The sequence below is a fragment of the Cydia strobilella genome, chromosome 13 (genome assembly GCF_947568885.1).
Source record: "Cydia strobilella chromosome 13, ilCydStro3.1, whole genome shotgun sequence".
In the NCBI taxonomy this organism is placed as follows: Eukaryota; Metazoa; Arthropoda; class Insecta; order Lepidoptera; family Tortricidae; genus Cydia; species Cydia strobilella.
In genome coordinates, this window is record NC_086053.1 from 3,436,440 (window position 1) to 3,458,665 (window position 22,226).

General features: G+C 36.7%; 2 protein-coding genes across 7 annotated transcripts in view; one reads left to right on the forward strand and one right to left on the reverse strand.

The window, feature by feature from the left end:
* The window catches only part of LOC134746461 (NPC intracellular cholesterol transporter 1), a 60,430-nt gene extending 41,767 nt beyond the window's left edge, over window positions 1-18,663 (reverse strand). For all 6 annotated transcript variants that reach the window (XM_063680851.1, XM_063680855.1, XM_063680854.1 and 3 more), the window contains exons 1-2: window positions 18,433-18,663; window positions 1,255-1,362 (exon numbers count right to left, since the gene is read on the reverse strand). In XM_063680851.1, the coding sequence (XP_063536921.1) occupies window positions 1,255-1,362; window positions 18,433-18,516 (192 nt within the window). In that variant the 5' untranslated portion in view covers window positions 18,517-18,663. The remainder of the gene's footprint in view (window positions 1-1,254; window positions 1,363-18,432) is intronic.
* A 546-nt stretch (window positions 18,664-19,209) lies between these two features.
* On the forward strand, window positions 19,210-20,203 carry LOC134746957 (uncharacterized). The gene is made up of 2 exons (XM_063681529.1): window positions 19,210-19,569; window positions 19,644-20,203. The coding sequence occupies exons 1-2, from the start codon at window positions 19,363-19,365 to the stop codon at window positions 20,133-20,135; spliced, it is 699 nt and encodes a 232-aa protein (XP_063537599.1). The 5' UTR covers window positions 19,210-19,362; the 3' UTR covers window positions 20,136-20,203.
* Window positions 20,204-22,226: the final 2,023 nt, after the last annotated feature.

Consider the following 22,226-nt stretch of genomic DNA (forward strand, 5'->3'; position numbering starts at 1 on the left):
CCGTAAAACAGGTCCCCGAACATGATCACCTTCGCCGCTGAACTTGGAACTACAAACTGTATATGCCCAGACGGCTCTAACGACTTATGACGTGACAAAACAGGGAAAAATAACCCAAATGGTACGATAAATTTAAATTTATGCACATTGAAATACCAACTCTTATAATACTAAACGTAAAGCTAATTTAGACGGTGCGAGTTCACCACTAATGTATCCTCTCCTCTTAAAGTTTATTTTAGGACTTCTAGCAAATTGATTTCATCAAACATTTAAAGGGAAATTATGTACTTGGTTGAAACTATGTAGATCAATCGCCTGAGATCAACCACTGAGTGATTAGGATTATTTCATCATCATGTCAGCCGATAGACGTCCACTGCTGGACATATAGGCCTCCCCCATGGCTCGCCACTCCGACCGATCCTGTGCCGCTCGCATCCACCGAATTATCGCGACCTTCACCAGGTCGTCGCTCCACCTCGTTGGAGGCCTACCGGCAGTTCGTTTTCCGGTACGCGGACGCCACTCCAGAACCTTCCGGCCCCACCGGCCATCAGTTCTGCGAGCAATGTGCCCCGCCCACTGCCACTTAAGGTTTGCAATTCTGCGAGATATGTCGGTGACCCTAGTTCTACTGCGGATAACATCATTTCTGACTCTATCATTATCTGATTAGGATTATTCAGTCGCAACAAATAGTCTCTCTACTTTTTACGTAAACTAGTGATACTGAAGCCGATTTTTTTTTAATAGTACCAAATCGGTTAATATGGTACTTTATACCCGTGGTACTTACTGAACCTAAGTACAGTCAAGGACATAAATATATATACATTCCCAAAGTTTCAAAAATATGTGTAGGTAGGCCCTTACACCTTAGACAATAAAGTCGTGTTCACACATTTTTGAGCCATTTGTCGGATCGATATTTTTGCCTTTGACTGTACAATAAGTACCTACTATTTAACATCGCTCGCAACAAAAAGATGGGCGCGCTATGTTTATTATTTTGTTATTTGTCACAACAGCGTCTTTTCGTAGACCTAATAACTACAGGGTTCGAGCTAGTAGAGTGAAGAAAATCCACCTTATATTATCGACTATACATCCGCAGGGATTTAACTTTTTGTCGCGCCTCCCTTACGCATTGGGAAAGGTATCACACATTTCCCCCCTAGCAGAGGCCGCTCCTTATCTCCAAATTGTGTACTAGTTTGAAACCTTCCTCTAAGGTCTTAAATGTAGACTTACCTTGGTCTCTTCCTGTATAGGTTTAGCCGTGCCATTGTAAGCGCAGTTGTACGGCGCGTCACACACGCCGTACCATGTGCAGTGACCTTCGGCGGACGCCAAGGGTACCTGGAAGGACGAATACATTTAGAATGCGGATTTTTGCCGTAAGACATGCTTACATCACGGCGGTTACTTGAAAGTGAACCTTGTACTGGGTGATTAAGGAATTTATTACGAATACGGAATTTAATGGGGATTTCAAGTTAAATTAAGAAGTACTGTCAAAACTCCTTGAGGTTAAGTTAAGCATCAGTTCTCTCTGTCCTTTTTACAAGCTTTTATTTAACTTGGCCTGTTAGTATGTATGTATGTATGTTAGTTAGTGTGGGTCAAATCTTGGAAGCTAAATTTGCGATTTCCGATTGAATTTTGCAGACAATGCAATATTATGATGACATAGAGCTGACCTGATAATGGAGACAGGAGGTGGCCATGGGAACACTGTATAAAACAACGCAAAGAAATTGTGTTTGGGGTCTTTAGAATTTTCTCGATGATTATTAGTTGCCTGTGGAAAGGAAAGTACAGTCAGCAATTAAAGCTAGTACCAAAAATATTTGCCAAAAATGTTTATTATTAGGAGCGAGTTTCTTCCATGTGACTCGGACGCGACGCGACCCAAAAGCCATATATATGTTAAAATTGACAATACTACTGACCATTGGCAGATCTAATTTCGTTGCAATAAGGTTGACAGTTGCTCAGTTAACTGTCGAAAATGATGATGTCTTTTTGGAAAAAATCTTTCATGCATGTCATGATTTCTGCATGGACAAATTATTCTAGGAAATCCATCTAGAATTTAAAAGGCATTATGTATAAATACAAAAACATGCGCATACAAAATATATGTTAGAAAACCAAAATCGAACACTGACGTCAAACCAAATGGCGATTTGGAAACGCACATACATAATATACATAATGCGGAATAGAAAAATTAATAAAACCTTTAGATTTTAATGTATTCTACGTCAAGTTTAAAAATATGCGGCGCATTTTCATGTAGGGTCAAGTCGAGCTGCATCCCATTTTTAAACAGGGTAGGCAAGCTTTGTTGTGTAATAGGCTGCAATGGCTGCATCCAATCACTATGGATCTCAGGGTTAAGTGACCCCCTCCCCCTGCATAGAAATTTGTTTGCTCTCACTTAACTGCACAGAAAAAGGTAGATTTTTATTTTATTAAAATTTGGTGAGTTTTATGAGCGACATATTTAATCCATATCGTTTCTAGATTGACGTATCTTAAACTTCGAATCGGGCAGTATGTCATAGATTTCAATTGTTTCGATGCGTTAAATACCTATAATGCTATGTTACAACTTTACAACAACGCCATATGCAGCATTAAAAAAAGAAGTTTTAATTTAAGTATTCGATCAAGTCTTATAACTTCGGGTACAAAAGTGGAATACAATTGAGAATTAATGTATACGAAATGCGGGCGATATTATTTAGTCAAACGGGCACAAATAGGCCACGATACGGGCCCGTTATGTCCCGATGTTAAATAGATGAGGGTGGGAACAAACAAACAGATCTGTGAATCCGGGAAAATACGGTTAGGGAATTAGATTAAATTTCAGTTTTGTTACAATACAATGGATTTATTGTTAGAATTAGAACAAGATAAGTCTGCAACGATTTTGATACATACATACATACATATAATCACGCCTATTTCCCGGAGGGGTAAGCAGAGACGATTTTGATAGCACACGCAGTGCAAGTGTTATTTTAAACGTCAAACTTCTATGAAATTATGACGTATAAATAACACTTGCACTGCGTATGTTATCAACATCGTTGCAGACTTTTTTTGGTCTAACTCTAGTCGATAATTTACTGGGTCTCGATTCTAAATGTCAACCACAAAATCACGGAAAACAAATTAATGGATACCTTGAGGGCCCGAAGTAGACGAAACGTATGGAGCCAGGGGTAAACTTTTTTTTTCACGATTTTCATATCGGTCCCATGGGAAACCTTACATGTTCATTATGACCATCTTAATACATTTTTGACATTTGGGATCACGACGACCCAAAAATCATCCAGTATTGTGAAGATTCTATTTCGCTGTACCCCCTTCCCTTCCCTCCCTCCCTTCCCTTCCCTTTCCCTCCCTTCCCTTTTTGGCGAAAATTGTATTGCCGAATTTCACTTGGCAACCAACTTTTCGCCAAAGTTTCATTTGACAAACCAATCGTTACCAAATAATTATTTCGCAACCATTTCATTTCCCAACCCCATAGTTGGGAAATGAAAATGACGTACTAGGTTGGGTTAGGTTAGGTTGGATTATGTAAAGTTGGGAAATCAAATTCGGCCAAATGAAACTTTGGCGAAAAGTTGGTTGCCAAGAGAAATTCTGCAATACAATTTTCGGTGAAAAGGCAGAGAACCTTCTATTTCATTATAAGAGCAAAGAAAATCGCCGTTTTTAGAGATTGTATAAAAACCTATGATTTGTACATGTAGCTAGAATACATTAAATCTATAACCTATAAATTCCTTAGTCCCTCGGTCACCAACATTAATGTCAACAATTCTTCTTTTAATACATTAGTTAGTACCGTAGGTATTTATAATACCGATTATTAATCATTCACTCCAAATTCCAATATCAGGTTATTACAATATTTGTAACGACATCAATGTACACATGTTAAGGTACATCGGGGGGGGGGGGGGGGGGGGGCGCGTGAATCGTGATGTGTCGACTCAACAAAGGTATAAAGTAATATTAGTAATCCCTTAACATTTCAGTGTATCCAAATTCCGTTCAGTCCTAAAAACGAAATTATAGTTACAATTTTGCGTTAAAGCAATATTGATAAGCATTGACACTATTTGACACATATTCCCTAGCATTAAATTATCACAAGGAATAGTACATTTCGATGCTAGTGCGGAAAGTATGACATTTCCGCACGTGTATCGAACGACGTTTTCTAATACAGTTGCGAAAAAATAAGAAAAACAACAAGTAAAGAATTCGAAACTTTTATATTAATGAAGAGGTGTTTTTTTAGCTGGGTGTTATTATTATTGAACCCACTTCAATGAAAGTTTTTTTTAAATGCATGTTCTATAAGACAGAAACATTTGTAAATATAAAACATACCCAAATATCGTTAATTACGATTATTTGTGTATCGTACATTTATAAAAACAATATCGAATGTTGCCTTTGGAAACTTAAAGCAGAAAAAAAAAACGCCACTTCTTTGACAGGCGTTCCGTTCCATTCAGACAACTTATTAAGAACGGTTTTTTCAATTTGAATATTAAAAAAAATTGACGTGTTATAATGATGAAGAGGTAAGTAATAAAATATGAAATATGTATATTTTTCGTATTCTTACATTAACAGTAGGTTTTTATGTTGATTACGACGTTTAAAGGAAACTAATATTAACACTCATCGATAAGTAGTCATGAATTGGAAATTGGAATAAATTTAAAAAAATTGGAAAGTAAAAAGCACTAGTTCGCGAAAACCAACTTTCCGCACGCTAAACAGCTACGTAAAGTAGCACTTTTTGAGCAACTGTATTAAAAAAACAATTTCATATACCACGCCACCAAAACATTATCTTCGTTTCAGGCTAACATGACTCGGCGACATTTGGATTTAGGTATCTATATCTACTATCATTAACACATTAACTTAATTTCGAAACCTATAAAAATAATGTCTACTAATGTTCAAAATGTGTTTCTGAGTACCTTGATTGGCCGCATTAGACTATTTATTATATATTAAAATAAAAAGTTACAATTACGTATAATAACAATGCTCCACAAAACTACTGTGGAGTAGTATTGGAGTCAGTGTGTGTGTGGTCTCACTATTTTATTATTATGTAACGTATAGCATGCTGAAAATTGAGTAGGTAGAGGTCATAACCTCGATAGGATCGACATAGGAAAACATTTTCCCTAAAGAGTATCCAAGAGATACTCTTTTAAACGATTTTTAAACCTAGGCTTAATGAATCTTTTATCAGCCGTCAAAAGAACCTCTCATTTCTTTTAAACGTTATACATTAACATTAACGTTAAAAAGGTAAATTTCCTGTTAAAAATAACATTTAATTTTCATCTTTCACGCTCAGTTCGTCGACCGTTCTATTCTAGATACAGTTGACTACCCTTTGCTATTCAATAACTTGAACTTATTGAAAGGTACAAAGAATTTCATTACGCTTTCAGTTCTTTCACCCGTTATTGACGATTGAATGAATAGTCTGCAAGTTTTTTGAATGGCTGTTGAGTAAGATTATGTTTGTTTCTAATGGAAGTTTAAAGGACTACAGGAATCTATTCATAACTAAAGTTAGCTTGTGAGAACTTTGTGTTTTGTTAGTGTTTCTGAGCAATCAATTTAGGTACTATACAAGTAACATGCAGTCGAATATTGATTGATGAATAATGTTAATAAGCTGCATGTAGTTTCTGTCTAACAGATGAACGTTTGATCATAATCATTAGATTACTTAGCAATACACAAACATACTTACAACATCTATAATCTAGATTTATATATGTAAGGGCAAGAGGGTCATTATAGCGACTTCTACGCGAACGAAGTTGCTGAGACGAGTAAATAATATAATACGTAAATAACGTTTAACGTTTGGACGTTAAACACACATGGGCTGAATACACATATTTAATGATACATGCAAGTTATAACGTCATCGTCACAAATGTGTACCACTACAGCGGTAGTTTAAAGTTTTACAATACAGGAAAGTATTTTACATGATATTTTTTACCGCACGAGATGTCACCGGATATTTAGTACCTAATTTTTAATCATCTTGAAAGTTTATCATTAGACAAATCAAATTATTACTGTTTAATTACTACTTTGATTTGTGTTGTTTTGAGCATAGACACACATCAACACAGATATCCCTTGGAACGAGGTTATAGTCACTTTTTCTTTTTAGTTTCACCTCCAGCCTTCCACAAACCAAAAGATGCCTAGACAAATGCAAATTTGAATTGTCAGATTCAAAATACAATGGAATGCGGGGCCTTTTTATAGGTCTTTGAGCGACTAAAGGATATAATATCACTTAACGCAATAAATTGTCATTGCTCCATTAAAAATAAAGATAACTTTAAAACCCACTACAAATTTGATAAAATTCTAGTGGATAGGTACTAGTGGTCAACTCATTATCCGATAATAGATAAAGTAAATCTAATCAATTCCACAAACAGGTGTGAGGGGATGACGTAATTATGTGTCATGTTTTATAGGCCTCTAATAAATAACGCTAGTTATTGTCGATAAAGTCAATTATTTTACATACCTTGAGGTGAGGTTTACTTATATGTAGCATCATCGAACCAAGGCGTAGACGAAAATATAGTATAAATATGTAGTCGTATCAAAGGTGGCACCACAGCATGCAGGAATGGCAAAATTGAGGATCTACTTTGTAATATATTTCTTGGTACGTTCTACGCTGTATCCATGTATGCATAATCTAACGCTTGTTTCACATTTTATTCATCAGTATCTTTATGACAAAACAAAGTCCTATTGTGTCCCAAAAGTGGAAGACAACTAATAATTGCTAGACTTATAATCAAAACTCTAACTAATAATTGCCCGCATAGATATATTAGATATTGCTATTCAACTTTTACGCGTCTCAATTCGGTGAAAATTTAAACTGGCGACATTGACCGAAGTCTCGTGGTGCCACGGATCGATACGAGCTCGTGGTTGTGGATAAACATTACATCCCCTTTCATTAGTGATGTTTCTAAAGTCGGGCATTTGGGTGACAAGACTTTACAACAATATTTAGTAAGGATGCATTTGAATGGCAACTGCAGCAGCGATTATTGCACCATTTGCATTTGCACCTTCTGTGCTGCAGCGGAGGCGGGTGATGCCACTGTCAATTTCCTTGATAAATTGCGACGCTGTTCAATCCGTCACTCATTACCCAGAACACAGACAGTAACAACGCCCGCTTCAGCGTTACAGCAGTAACGTTGCAACAGTTATGCTGTTGCAGTCGCCATCCGAATGTCACCTTTATTATCCAGTAACTACGTAGCTAGTAAGAAGGGTCATCAGCTCAATCTCAATTCGTAGTTAAATTGACATTGACCGAAGCCCTGTGCCAGGCACGGATCGATACGGGTGGAAAAACATTATTGCCCTGTTCATTATTTGACCGAAGTCGGGCCTTTGCGTGACCAGACTGGAAAACCAAGTACGACCATTAGATTCGTAGGTAGTGAAACTTTTGTTTACAATTCACCGGTTTTAGTGACGATAAATACCTATGTTCTCTGCTCGCTGTACATTAGTTTTTCTCTAATATATTTTATTTATACACCGACAATGTGACCCACCGTGCGTGTTGTTTGTTTTTAATCAATCAAACAAAAACTGCTCGCCGGATTCGGATGACATTTGTCACGCAGATAGTAACCCTGAACCCGATTCAAATTAAACAATGTTGAGCTGGTTTTGATATGACCTTGAAGATATTGGTGGGTTCCTTACGGTGATTCTTCTTCTTCTGCTACCATGCCCTAGCGGGCGTCGGTGGCCACCTTTGCAAAGTCTTTTCTACTCCTGGCCAGTCTTATTAGCGTAGCCGCGTTCTTCATGTTTGTCCATTTTTTGATATTATCGAGCCAGTTCATCCTCCTTCTTCCCCTTCCCCGTTTTCCCTCTATTTTTCGTTCTATTATAACTTTCAACAGATTTTACTTTTCATGTCTATGTAAATGTCCAAATAATGCAATCTTTCTCTGCTTAACTGTGGCTAGTACTTCCTTTTTCTTCTTCATTATTTTTAGAATCTCTATATTCGTTATTCTTGCGGTCCACGATACTCTCATCATACGCCTGCACCACCACATTTCGAAGGCCAATATTTTCTTTAAAAAAAAAAAAAAAAATCTTTATTGCCACACCTTAGGAAAAAATCCACAATTTATGAAAGGATAGCTTAAAAATACAATATAAACTAAACTTAAACTTAAATATCAACTTAACATAACATAATAACTTAAATCTATGGTGAGGCAAAGGGTCCCAATCTCAGCATGTGCGGTGCCAGAGGGCTCCGCGCTGATTTTCAGACTGGTCCCGGGACGGTTGGGGTCGGTCGCTACCACCATAATGCACCCCTCTTAGGTACAGCTCTATATTTGTAACTTTATGTGTATTTGTGTTATTAGTGTGCGTATATGGATATGTGGGGCTGATATGTGGATGTAGTGTAGGTAAGAATGTATTTTGTACTGTGTGTGTGTATCATGTTTTGTCATTACATACAGAGAAAAATTAAAAAAGATAATTAAAAAAGAAAAATAATTAAAAAAGATGTATACATAGCAATAAATAAATATATAGTTATTAGAGTTTACAACATATTTTGCATATTTAATAAATTCTTCTCCATTGTTTTATTTAAGGTCCATGTTTCAACACCACTGTTTTAGTTTACGATGATTGGTGCATGCGAAATGCAACTTGCGTGCATGACTTGCGTGAGATGAGCGCCAATCACCAAGACGATCGTGAAGGTCGTATCAAAACCAGTGCAGGCCATTACAAATTGTTAAATCTGAATCAGGCTCCTGGATTCATCAAATAAAGGATACTTTCATGTCGAAATTCAACCCCTAGAGAAATATTAGGGGATGAATTTTTGTACAGGTCAGCGTTTAACGACTATTGCACGAAAGATGTCGCTGGCATGCAGAGGCTAGTAAACATATAATTATTACACTGGATATAATAATAATAACTCCACGGCCGATTCGGCCACGGCGACTGCTATCAACTCCATTATTGCTGTCTCTGGTGTGCTCGCAAGTGGCTGACGTAGCCAATTTTGTTTTCAAAAGTTCGCGAGCATTGCGGGCATGTGAGCACACCATTTGAGTAATTATAATGTATTGCCGCAGGTGGTCTGGCCTTTATTTTGTCGCGCTTGAAATCCAGCTCTAAGCGCCGTCGCGATTCGAATTCAGCCACCCGGGCATTTATTGCATCCCGCCATTCCGTTCGTATGGCTGCCTGCTGCCCCCATCGCGAGGGCTCTATACGAAACCTTTTTATGTGCACATCTTTGTACCTGAGGAGTTAGAATAAAAGATGCGCTTAGCCACACGCTGGTCGTTCATCCGTGAAACACTGGATATACACAGACAATGGCATACTAAAGCTCTGTTTTCCTAGCGGCCGTTTCCATACAAGATAATACGGCTGAATATGGTTGAGTAGTATTTTGTATGGAGACGGCCGCTATATGACAGCACCGCTATCCTAGAAAACCCTTTAGGTCCGTAAACCGCAACTACGTTTGTAGGTAAGTTACTGACGTGAGTAAGACCGGACAGGGTGAATCATGTCAATCATCATGTTTCCCGTTTTTATTAACTTTATAATGCCCACTTGCACCATCCCACTAACCCGGGGTAAACCGGTTAAACCGTTAACCAAGTATCAAATTGTACTGGTAACCATGGTAACTCCAGGTTTAACCGGTTATCCCCGGGTTAGCGAAATGGTGCAAGGGGTCCTAAGCCCGTTAACGATAAATAATTTTATGTTTTAACTATCGTGTGTATTTTAGTCACATAGAGCCTAGCTAGTTTATAAAACTTAAGGAAAATAGTTATGTTGTTGTACAGATCTGCAATAATATCTTGGACAACAAAGTGCACAAAAATATGGGACTTCAACCTTATTTAAAGCGTCACAATGGCAGTGCAAAAAATATTAGCTCCGATGATGTAAGTTCGAATATTAAAGATGTCCAATTATGGTAAGAAGCTCTTTAATAACATTCGGACACCTTCAAAGAATCCAACCATACATACCGCTCCAAAAAAAAACGCCGGAAAGTACCCTTCTTACGCACGCGTAATAAGTTTACCCACGAGGTTGATAAGTGACTAAGATATTACTGGAATAAGGTGACTCACCCAGTTTAGTAGCTGGAGTTCAATAACTGTGCCGTGTTTGTTTGTCTCCGCGGACAACGTCAACAGTGACCCAGTTCTACTGTTTAGTTTGGATGCAATTTATTAAGGATTTATTTATCGTTAGCACCACGCACCATTCCACTAACCCGGGGTTAACCGGTTAAACATGGAGTTACCATGGTTACCAGTACTATTTGACACTGAGTTAACGATTTAACCGCTTAACTCCGGCTTAGTGGGATAGGGCAAGTGGCCCAGGGTAGCATCATTTAAGTCATTACCACTATTATTTCCACAATGACGGTAGCTTATCCAGTTATCCACGTGATGGTACAAATGTCACTTTTTAATATCACGCGACTGAAAGAGACACTATCATTATCAGCTGTCACACGTAGACCAGTGATCCCATCATATCCGTACTGATCAGTAAACTAGCTACAGTTGACGTGCAAAATGTCGTGTAAATTTTTAAAGTCTCGTCTTATAATCTTTGTAAATTTTAGGTTATTATCAAATCGATAATTAACAGGCATAAAATTATCCCTTCGAACCCTGTACCTATCGCATTTGCTACAAAGATGAGTTTTGAATTACATGGCAAGTTAACGATTCTGTTAATTAAAGGATGTTGAACAATGGTCTATATTGTATCTAATTGTTATTTGTTCGCCAATGTCAGGGAACGATGATGCTAAGTGAAGATATTTTTATGGAAGTATTTTTCTTATTGTTTTCAACTAAAGTTAATTAAGCAATAACACTTATTTATTCATGTTAACATAATATGTATTTGTACATACATCACATGTCAATATTGACAACGTAAGACTTTTGTACATACAGAAATAACTGACAGCTAAATAAATAAATAATAAATATTTCAGTTCAAAGTGTTTTTATTTGTGAGTACATGTCAAACTGATTAGTGATTACATACATATTTAAATTAATTTCTACTATTTCTATACATATGTGTTTGTTTAACTGTGCGTCATAATTACTAATATTTAAATACCAGGAGAACCCATCAAATGTGCCATTTTCAACCAAAAGGGTTGTCAATAAGTCGCTATTTCCATATAGCTTCAATTCGAAATCAACCTTATCGACAAGCGACAATGTGGTACCTTTTGGGTTGAAAACGTCACAAATAGTGACTATGTAGTTATGTACAGGACTATAAAAAATTTATACTTTTCACAACAAACGTCGTACACATTTATGACTCGCTCGTGTGACATTTTTAAGATTGTCAGATATATTTGCGCGTTTTGTTGTGCAACATTTTATTGCAGTCGCTACACAAGGTTTGTTGCTAAATAAATAAAAACATATTATAGCTATAATTTGGCTAATGTACGAAACGACTAAACTAGTGAATACATTTTTAGGATTCTGTAACTAATGGGTAAAAACAGGACCCTATTACTAAGACTCCGTTGTCCGTCTGTCTGTCGCCAGGCTGTATCTCATGAACCGTGATGGCTAGACAGTTGAAATTTTCACAGATGATGTATTTCTGTTGCCGCTATAACAATAAATACTAAAAAGTACGGAACCCTCGGTGGGCGAGTCCGACTCGCACTAAGTCGGAATTTACAAAATTTTACAAGACTAGTTCGGTTTTTTTTTATAAATTCAGCAATTGTAACAAAAGTAAGTACCAAACCAAACATAACAGGCATGATAAAAACACATATCTATAGATCAATATTATTAGTAATCCGCGTAACAATCCATTGCCCCATTTTCACAGTCTAGACCGAGTTATTATGCCTATAATACTAGGTAGGTACACGACTTGTATGTAAAACTAACTCCAAACAAAATTACGCCTTAACAACACATGTTAGGGTACAAATTCCAACGTCTGTACATCACTGCAGTTATTTACTTGGCAATGACAAAGGAAAATTAGACTTTAATATAATTGTTATTGAGTTCAATTTTATTAATAAGGATCAGGAGGGAGGGATTGAATGAGAGCTTTCCGGTTGTCAGTGTGAGTCACCTTATCGTTTGAAACAAAACAGCTCTGCTGTTTTAATTTAACATCTTAGTATTTACATTTTCCTAGAATATTGGTAAAACCCGAATTACAAAAATAAAAATGCGAGGTTATCATCAAGCAGTAAAACTGCTACTTCTTCTTCCTACCCTTATCCCACGTCATGTGGGGTCGGCACAACATGTTTTTCTCTTCCATTCTCCTCTATCTTTCGTCACCTCAGCACTCACTCCTTTCTTTCTCATATCCTCTTCTACACAATCCATCCATCGCTTTTTGGGTCTACCATACGCTCTCCGTCCATCAACATTCATCCCTAACATTCTTTTGCCTATATGGCATTCATCCCTCCTCATCACATGCCCATACCACGCTAACCTACTACTTCTTATCTTCTCCGTTACTGGTGCTACTTTCAAACTGCCCCTAATATACTCATTCTTAATCCGATCCTTCCTCGTCACTCCACACATCCATCTCAACATTCTCATTTCCGCTGCGTGCACTCTTCTTTCATCCGTCACTTTCGTCGCCCAGCATTCTGATCCATACATTACAACAGGTCTCACGATCGTCCAAAAACTGCTACCTAACTACTAATTTACTACCTACAAGTGATGAACTCAAAATGCATTCGGAGATGGTTGTGGCGATATATTTGCATACAGGGTCCAGGGCCGCGACCTTCCGACCCGCCAGCCTTGACTGACCGGCGCCGCGGCGTTCTGTCTGATACGTAGGTACCTATTTATTTATTTATTTTAATTTTTGATTCAGGCAACTTGTTGCCTTGCCTTGAGCCTTGGCTCATATTACAAATCACTACACCTTATAAAACGTCCACGCCGCGTCTGTCAGTATCTATCATTATCTATGTATGTATGATCGCGATTAACTCAAAAACGACTGAACGGATTTTCATGCGCTTTTCACCTATCCATAGAGTGATTCTTGAGTAAGGAATACTAAGGTATAGGTGTATAAAATGTTAAGATTTTGTGTAACCCGAGCGAAGCTGGGACGGGGCGCTAGTATCTTAGACTAAAATAGGTACATATAAATAAAAATGAAAACTAAACTACAAGTATATTGGCGACTGTACGGGATTATTGCAGGTGACTCTACCTACTGATTAATTTTATTCACAGAGCTTACGTCGTTTCCAGACAGTTTAAAAACTTTGCAAAAGCCTGTAAGTGCAGGGGTTAATAAAATTATTACCAACATGAAAAAAATAAGGAGTGCAAAAAGAATTTTGGCTAAAGAAGACCTTAAACAGTTTCCTTTACGACTGGTACAGTCGCCATCAGATATATCGGAGCGGCCAAGGTGTTCACAATATCTGAACACGCACTCTAGCGCCTTGACAATAGAGGCGTGTTCAGATATTTGTGAGCGCCTCGGCCGCTCCGATATATCTGATGGCGACTGTACTAAATCAAGAGTTATGACATCAGTGTTTACCCCGGGTGTATTTAAAGCCGCGCTGTGAAATCATGGCGGTCAACGTATTTGCACTCATCAAAACAACGCAGGACGCGAATAAATCATTCGCACGAATTAATAAGGGCTCGGTAATAAGGGTTCCGTTTGGCAACTTAGAACCTTCTTTTGGCAGTCGGTAAAAAAGTAGCCATTAAGGATGTATAAATTGACATTTATTTCAACAAAAACTGCTTAGTAGTTTGTACACTACATTAGAAGTGGCACACACGACACAGAGATGCTTACAGTCACACCCACATTGGCCACACTACAATCGAAGACACACTAAAATGGCCATTTAAGACGTAACATATGATATGAATAACTATGACATATGATTATATCAACATAAGGTTCACAAATGGACAGTGATTTGGAGACGGCTAAAAGCAATACCGTTTTCAGATTTCGGACAAAAACAATGGAAGGAATGACAAGTTATTTTTTTAAGACGTCGTACGTTGCTCATACATTCGGTTGTCTTAAAACCTAAATAAATTAGCGTCATCTTCAATAATTCGCATGAGACTTGGACACTGCAGTTCACCAGTTTTCTTAAAAAAGCTAAGAATACGTGACACTTCGATCTGTGAATGCGGGCTTGAAGAGGGAACATTAAATCATATTCTTTTATCGTGCCCTCGGCTAAATCATACACAATTATATAGTTTAACTGCTTCATTTATGTGTATTAACGAGGAACTAACTAGACTAATATTTGTAACACAGCTAATCAATAACATTAACCATTGTCCTTTCAGCCCAGATCTGAGTTATAATCGTTGCACATTATATATTTTTTTCTGTTGATATTGACGTGAAGCTGGCAGGAATGTCTAAAGACGATTGCCATAATGAAAAAAAAAAAAAACATTTAAACTACTCACGCTTAACACTTTAGTAATGTCTTTCTCAATTCGCCTTGATTCCATATAGGAAAACCAAAATACTTTATATTCCGGTCATAAGCCGTCAATGACGTATCGTGCCAACCTTGGTGCAAATGCAACTGTTTATATTATAACTATTATAAGCATTCCTTTACTATACCTATACGATGTATAGTATACGTTTCCGTGTTGACTCTAGAAATCTCTAAGTAAATGTGTGATGGCTATTAGTTTCTTGCTACAAACATTGGCATGCTTTGCGTCATTACGCATAACCCGTGTTAGTCGTTAATGGTAATTATTTTCTATTGGTTAGACTAAGTCATATTTAAAAAGGGTATTATGAAAACTGTAATAGATGTCATATATTAAAGAAAAAGTGACGAAGCCCTCCAGTGGTGAAGGCCGGATTCGAACCGGCGTCTTTAGCTATCGCGGCTAACGCCATGAACCCCTAGGCCACCCCGCCGCCGCCGCCGTGGCGTGGCGTGGCGTGGCGTGGCGTGGCGTGGCGTGGCGTGGCGTGGCGGGGTGGCCTAGGGGTTCATGGCGTTAGCCGCGATAGCTAAAGACGCCGGTTCGAATCCGGCCTTCACCACTGGAGGGCTTCGTCACTTTTTCTTTAATATATGACATTTATTACAGTTTTTAATTTATATATAGTAGTGTGACTACTTAAAAAACACAAATCAAAATATTTAGTAAAATAATTTGATTTGTTCCCAAACTTGTTCAAGGGTATTATGTTTTGAAATGTCGAATTTCATTATTTTGCATTATTTATTGGGTAAGAATGATTTCGTATGTCGGGACTCCGGATGTTCTCTTTTACAATTCTCAACCGATTGTCGTTGAATTTTGTGAGCAGAGTCGATGATTAAATACATTTTTTAGTCATTCGGTTATTGCATTTATTGTCAAAATGGCGGTGCCATAGATTTATTCAGTTTTAACACGTTTTAAGCTATTCTCGCGAGGTCTGTCAGCAAACAGAGCCACAAGCACAGGGCGGACACGCTATACATCAAAAATCACTTGCGTTTCTATGTGTGAACGGCACGTCTGTACACGCGGCATACGTCATTGTGTAAGTTGCTTAAAAACAGTACAGCCGTTCTGTTTGATAATACTATTACTTATTCTGTGCCACAAGTATGAGTAAGTAGTTTCACCTTCAACCACTTAGAAACACGACAACAATAAACTAGAACTTTCTAAAACAGTTTAGCGACAATTATAAGCAAACATCTGCTTGAGATAAATTAATCTTAATTGTCCGTCTGATTGTTAGTCATTGGGAATGATTGACGTACACGCAACTTCGTACTGGCAAGTTCAAAATGATTATATAAGGTTATGGGCCCATACAAGACAATCAGCATTGATTAGTGATGAAACAGTTTCTTGTTGATCAACAAACCATTATAAGTATGAACTTGGCATCTGAATTATTGCTATATATTTAGAGGCCAGACTATATTAGGATAAAAATGATTTAAATAGGTAATTGTCAATACAGAAGTCTTTGTTTAACCGCACATGTGATTGGTCATTAAGACGGCTATTTGTCTTGATTATGAATTGAGTCAATGATTACATATGGTGATGTGAACAATTTTTATCCTACTGACAATGAATTGAGGGTAATGTTTTAGAGTATTTATATTATGAAGTATACTAGCTGTGGATTTATTCTGTCATTTCAACAGAATTTGGTTTGACAAAAAAAATGCTTATATCCATCCCTGGGGCTTCAGAATAGTTTAGTATGTAATGTTACTGTAACATATAATAATAGCAGAGTTGCTATTACATCTATCTATCTATATGTAAAAAACTAAGGGACAGAATCTGGAACGAGGAACTAAGGCGAAGAACAAAAGTAACGGACATACTCGAGCATATTCATGTAAAATGTAAAATTGTTTTATGAATAAATGAATAAGAATAAGAATATCATAAAATCAGTTATTTTTAAGTGCCCCTCTGACAAGTGTGTATTGCCTAACAATGTTATCAGTTCCATACAAGTCTTATGGCAGTATGCATCACTTGCTTATCACAAAACGTAAGTAATTTGCTAATACTGCAGATAACAGTGCTATTATATTTTTATTTGCAGTATAAAAGCATAGCTATCAATAGGTTGCTTAATACAGAAAATCAGCCAATTTTAAGGTCTCATAGTCAATTAGTTTTTAATGCCATTAGTTGCCTTGAGCCATTTATTACCAGTATCATTGCTAAATATCTGGGAGACCGAGCTTTGCTTGGAAAACATATAGAAACTCAAAAATGCGTTTTCCCAGAGATCACACCTAGCTAGATCGATTTTTCGCCGCCAAAAACCCCCATACAGCAAATTTCGTCAAAATTGTTAGAGCTGTTTCCGAGAACCCCAATATACATACATATATACAAGAATTGCTTGTTTAAAGGTATAAGATACTACCTACTTTTTACTTTCCTATTAGGAATGATATTCTGATTAACATTAACATTACTATATGCATTGTCATGACTAATGACTATTCAATTTATATTATGACTCATATACTTTATCAAATTCATTAAGTAAATAAAACTTTCATATCTATTACATAGGAGAAAGATAAACTAATTTAGTCCAAACACTCAAATCTTTTGGTGTAATCATAAAACAATTGTGCCCTTTTTCAACCAAAAGGGTACTTATTGTCACTTGTCAGTAAGGTGCTATTTCCATGTAGCTTCAATTAGAAATCAACCTTATCAACAAGCGACAATCTGGTACCTTTTAGTTGAAAACGTCACAATTAATGTGTTCACATTAAATATATTTTCAAGCTTTTTTTTTAATGGTTTTCTATGCAGTAAGGGGTCAGATTTGACAGATGTTTATCAGGTATTATTACACCCATGCATTTATATGTCAACTGCAAAATATTTGTTAAGGTATTAACTGTTAAGTCACTTCTTCCATCCCTCAGTTGTCTCTTGTTGTGTCTTATATTCATACTATGAAAATTGTAACTAATATCTCATGCAAGATTGTCATCACTGTATAGAGAGCTTTTTTTTAAAGTTGGGGAAATGTGCTTATGCATGCCACCAGGTCAGGGGGAACCAGGAGGGATGATGGACTAACCAGTGGTAAAACTACCATCTGAAAACACCAACAAATGCCAACTCCCCCTTCTGAATACATTTAGGACATAGGGTAGTTTATATTATCATCAACATGCAAACAAAGTTGCAGGCAACAGCTAATAAACTTTAAATAAACTTTTAAATAATATGTTCTGCAAACGGTATGAATTGTAATCTTCATTATACTTTGTTGTGCAATCTTTATGTTGTTGTAAGACACAATAACAACATTATTTTTAGCATTAACATGTCTGTGACAATAATAGGATCATATGTGGAGAAAATTATAAAGTATGTATATTTAAACCGAAAGAAAGTGTATTCTCTTTGTTGTACATTCCATGATTTATCATATTTTAAATTTAAAACATTCCTAATAACAGTAATAACTAATGCCAACGAAGTAGTCACGTGCCCAATAATAATTATAACTACGATTAGGAAAATGTCTACTCGTTTCGCGAATGTAGAAGTGTTTTGCAAACAAAGATGTAGGTAGGTTTGTACGTAGTAAATCATTACCACAATCTACCTGAGATTACACGCAATTAACATCCAAGTTCTTTAAGAATAGCATTCCAGCAAGATATTCAGTGCGGAAAAACATTATTATAATGAAACCATCATATCTACTTACGTATTGCGCTAGTTGTGCTAGAAGCAGAAATCCCAAGGAGGCACGGAGAAAACGGTGAAAACATTTAGCACTGTAATCAGCCATTGCTTATAACCGTCACTTTTGTCCGTTTATCACCAAATTTGTCATATCATAATTAGACACCAAAATAATGTTTTATCTATAAATAACACGAGTTGCGTAGTTTCCTTGCTATTCCATTGAATTTTATTGAGTGACTGTTTCGATTCGCTCGAATCGCTCGGATGACAGGCAGTCAGGCAACACCTGAGGGCAACACGCAAATCAAAATGGATGGGTTTATTGCTGCCATTTGAAAACGTAAAAACTTCTAAAACCTCTTACTCTTAAACCCACAAGAATTAACGATTAAATAAAGACTGTTTCATAATTAAATGTCTAACAATTGAAATATTTTTTTATTTTGAGTCTAAAACTGGATTTTTGTTCATTTCTGTGTAAGGATTTTCTACCAATTTTTTTTACTGGCAATCTCTATCATGTATTGTCAAATGGCTGTCGTTCAGAAGATAGACAATACATATGATTATATTACATTTATTAAATTCATATAAATTGCAAGAACATCTTTTTAACTATTTAGTACTTAATTAAAGGTCCGATAATAGTTTTCATAAGAAAAACATTAAATATTTAATATCATAATCATATAAAATATCTAGATTCTCTCATTTTCAGCCAAGACTGCAACATTTACAGATTTATACATTCATTATGTATTACAATTGAGGAACGGTCCTTCATTAATGCGGTCAAATGGATAAATACTTATTTATGTTATTAAAATACAATAGGTAAACTGTGTGGTTTTGAAAATTGACTGTGACTGCCGGCTCACAAACCAATGGCTTCTTAGTTCTAATCGACAGATCTCACCGGTTATGGGGTGACCGCATCCGTGTTAAAGTAATGGAAAGACAGAGGCAAAGATGCGTTTACGTTACAGCGCGCCAAAAGAAGAAGCTTCTTGAGCTAATAGGGAAGAACCCAGAGTTATTATCCACTAATATTCGGCAAGGGATTTCATACAAGGAATGTCAGAAAACATGGCAGAACATAGCAACGGAGTGTAATTCCTTAGCCGGCGCCAAGAAGACGTGGAGACAGTGGAGAAAAGTAGTACTTTGTAATTATCTTCTATAAAGATAAATACACACCTACAGCTTATAAATTGTATTATCGATTTTCAGACTTGGCAAGATCTTCGGTCAAAGACAAAAAAGCGGAATCTGGATGCTTACAAACAGTTACCTGCAACAACCAATAATTACGTGACACCTGAACAGGAAGCCCTACGAATAAAAGAGTCTCCTACAAGGAGTGAGAGCCCGCCGCGAGAGGAGACTCCGGAATTTATCCCGTTAGATCAAGACATACAGGACCATAGCTTTAAGAACGATATGGAATACACAGGATCAATTAGTGAGCCCGAATCTCCTCCGGAAACAAAAGTTTTCACCTCAGAACGGAGAAAAATTAAAGTTAAGAACAATAAATACAAAAGTTCAAAGCATTCCAATTGCTACTTCAACTGTGATGCCTTAACCAACATGGAGGAGCGGAAGCTACAGGTGAAAGAGGACTATCTTAAATTTAAAAAGGATTATTTGAAGCAAAAATTAAAATTAATCAAGGAGCAGACAGAGGCTTTGAAGAGCATAGCTAGAGAACTTTCTAAGTGATAATGATAATTTATTGTAAATCTAGGTTAATTTGTTTTTGTACGCTAAGTATCCAAAAAATTTAAATAAATAATTAAAAATCAAAATAAGAGATTTCCTCATGTTACCAGTAACCAGAAGGCCTATAGCAAATATCAAAATTTCGCTATCTGCCTTCCTTATTACAAGAGCTGTTTTCACTATAGGCCCTCATGTCAGATGGTTTTCAATTTTTGCCTCTTTTCGTGTGGTGAGATTCGTATAGCTTGGCTTATAAAGTGCCCTCCAGACTGTGCGTGAATCGCGTACGCCATGATTCGCGCATGAGTGTGGAGGGTCCTTTAGAGGTAAGAGACTACCGCACCGCAACCTTATGGTGCGGTTAAAATATATTTCTAACTTATAGCTGCGTCCTTAATGCACGTACGGCGACCACCTTACACACTATCGATACGTCGTCGCACCGCGACATTGGTACGGTGCGGTAGGCTGTTATGCTTTAAAAGTTTTAAGTACCCTCCACACTCGTGCGCGAAGCCTCGAACGTGAGTGTGGAGTCTAGTTCGCCAATCAGCGAAATCAACTCCACACTCGCGTTCGCGGCTTCGCGTCGCGTAGTCTGGAGTGCATTTTAAAACAACACAGATAATCTTTTAAAACAGTTGCACACGGCGCATATAACAGGAGCAAGTAAAATTGCGGGCTACAGCTGTCACTGGACCTTAAATAAACGATACATCGATACATATGAATGCTTAAAGGCAATAAGTCCGCTTTTTGTAATTTTTTCTTATTATTCCATAAAGTTACTAAATAAGTCAAGTATTCGCAGTTGGTTGCATTCTCTGTAAACGTAATGTGCTGTGATCATAGACCTAGCATTACATAGATGCGGCCTACCGCGTGCGCCCGTAAGGGATAGACATAGATGACGTCATAAACGTGGGGATACCATATTAGTAAAAATTACCCCAATAAAGTAAAGCCCAAAGTGTCAATGAGTTTAAGAATAAATTAGATAAGCACAAAGAAAATTCTACTCAACACTGAGAACTCGGTTTATGACTCTGGATACAGGCATTATCAGTTGTTTAAACTGCCTGCCTGCATTACAAATAATAATAATAATAATATTTGATATCACGTTGGGGCGATTACCCTGGAGGCAAAGTTTGACGGTATTAAAATTGTTGAATAAAATGTCAAGGGCCGTTCTTTTTAGGCGTATGAACAATGAAATACCTCCTATAATTCGCGCAGGTGGTACAAAACTAAACATGTTTAGTAAATAAAACGTAAAATAAAATGTATTATAAGTTTTAATTTTATGAAATCACAAATCACGATCACATTATTCACACCAATTAATGTACACCACATTTAATCTTCACAACATTTGTTTATTTTATTCTTTGGAATTAGAAATACGAAAAAACTTCGAGGTCAAAATTACCCATAAAATTATGATATTTTCATCTGGTATCCCTAACATGATTGTTATGCAGCTAAATTAAAAAGAAGATTAAAAACGGCTGACCTCAGACTCGTCTGAGTAGCTGACGTATTACCACAAACAACCTACGTAATTTGGGCTGATAATTTTACAAATAATGATTTGTTAATTTGCGTAAATAATTGTGATATTTTTATTGAAATCGTTTGAGTGTAACGTAATTTTACGATGTTATTCTCACATATTGCGTTAAGAGGAAGGTGTAAAATACCGGACTTACGTGTGAAAGGTTATGTTCTCATATTTTTGCAGCTATTACAGCTGATTACAGAACAATTCACCATTATTTTATCAATTCAAAACCATTACTATGTTTTATAAGAGAAAGCACAATTTCATAGAAAACAACAATAATTAAACAAGCAACGAACAAGCATGACATGTCACGTACTTATTTGTTTGCCACAATTTTGGTTGTGGCAGCGGTGGAAAAGTGAAACTATGACAAAGACAAAAAGTAATATATTGCTCTCTGTCACTACTACTGAAAGATACATAAGACTATCCCGTTCGGTCATTTCGCCCCACCCCTCATGACCGATCCATGTTATACTAGATTCATGATTATTTTACTCCAGATTTTTCTGCGTATTTCTGAA

Excerpts from the sequence above, each read along its gene's own strand:
- LOC134746957 (XM_063681529.1), top strand. The coding sequence starts at position 19,363 with ATGGAAAGACAGAGGCAAAGATGCGTTTACGTTACAGCGCGCCAAAAG. Across the intron at positions 19,570-19,643 it reads CGTGGAGACAGTGGAGAAAA|ACTTGGCAAGATCTTCGGTC; the intron begins GTAGTACTTTGT and ends ATCGATTTTCAG.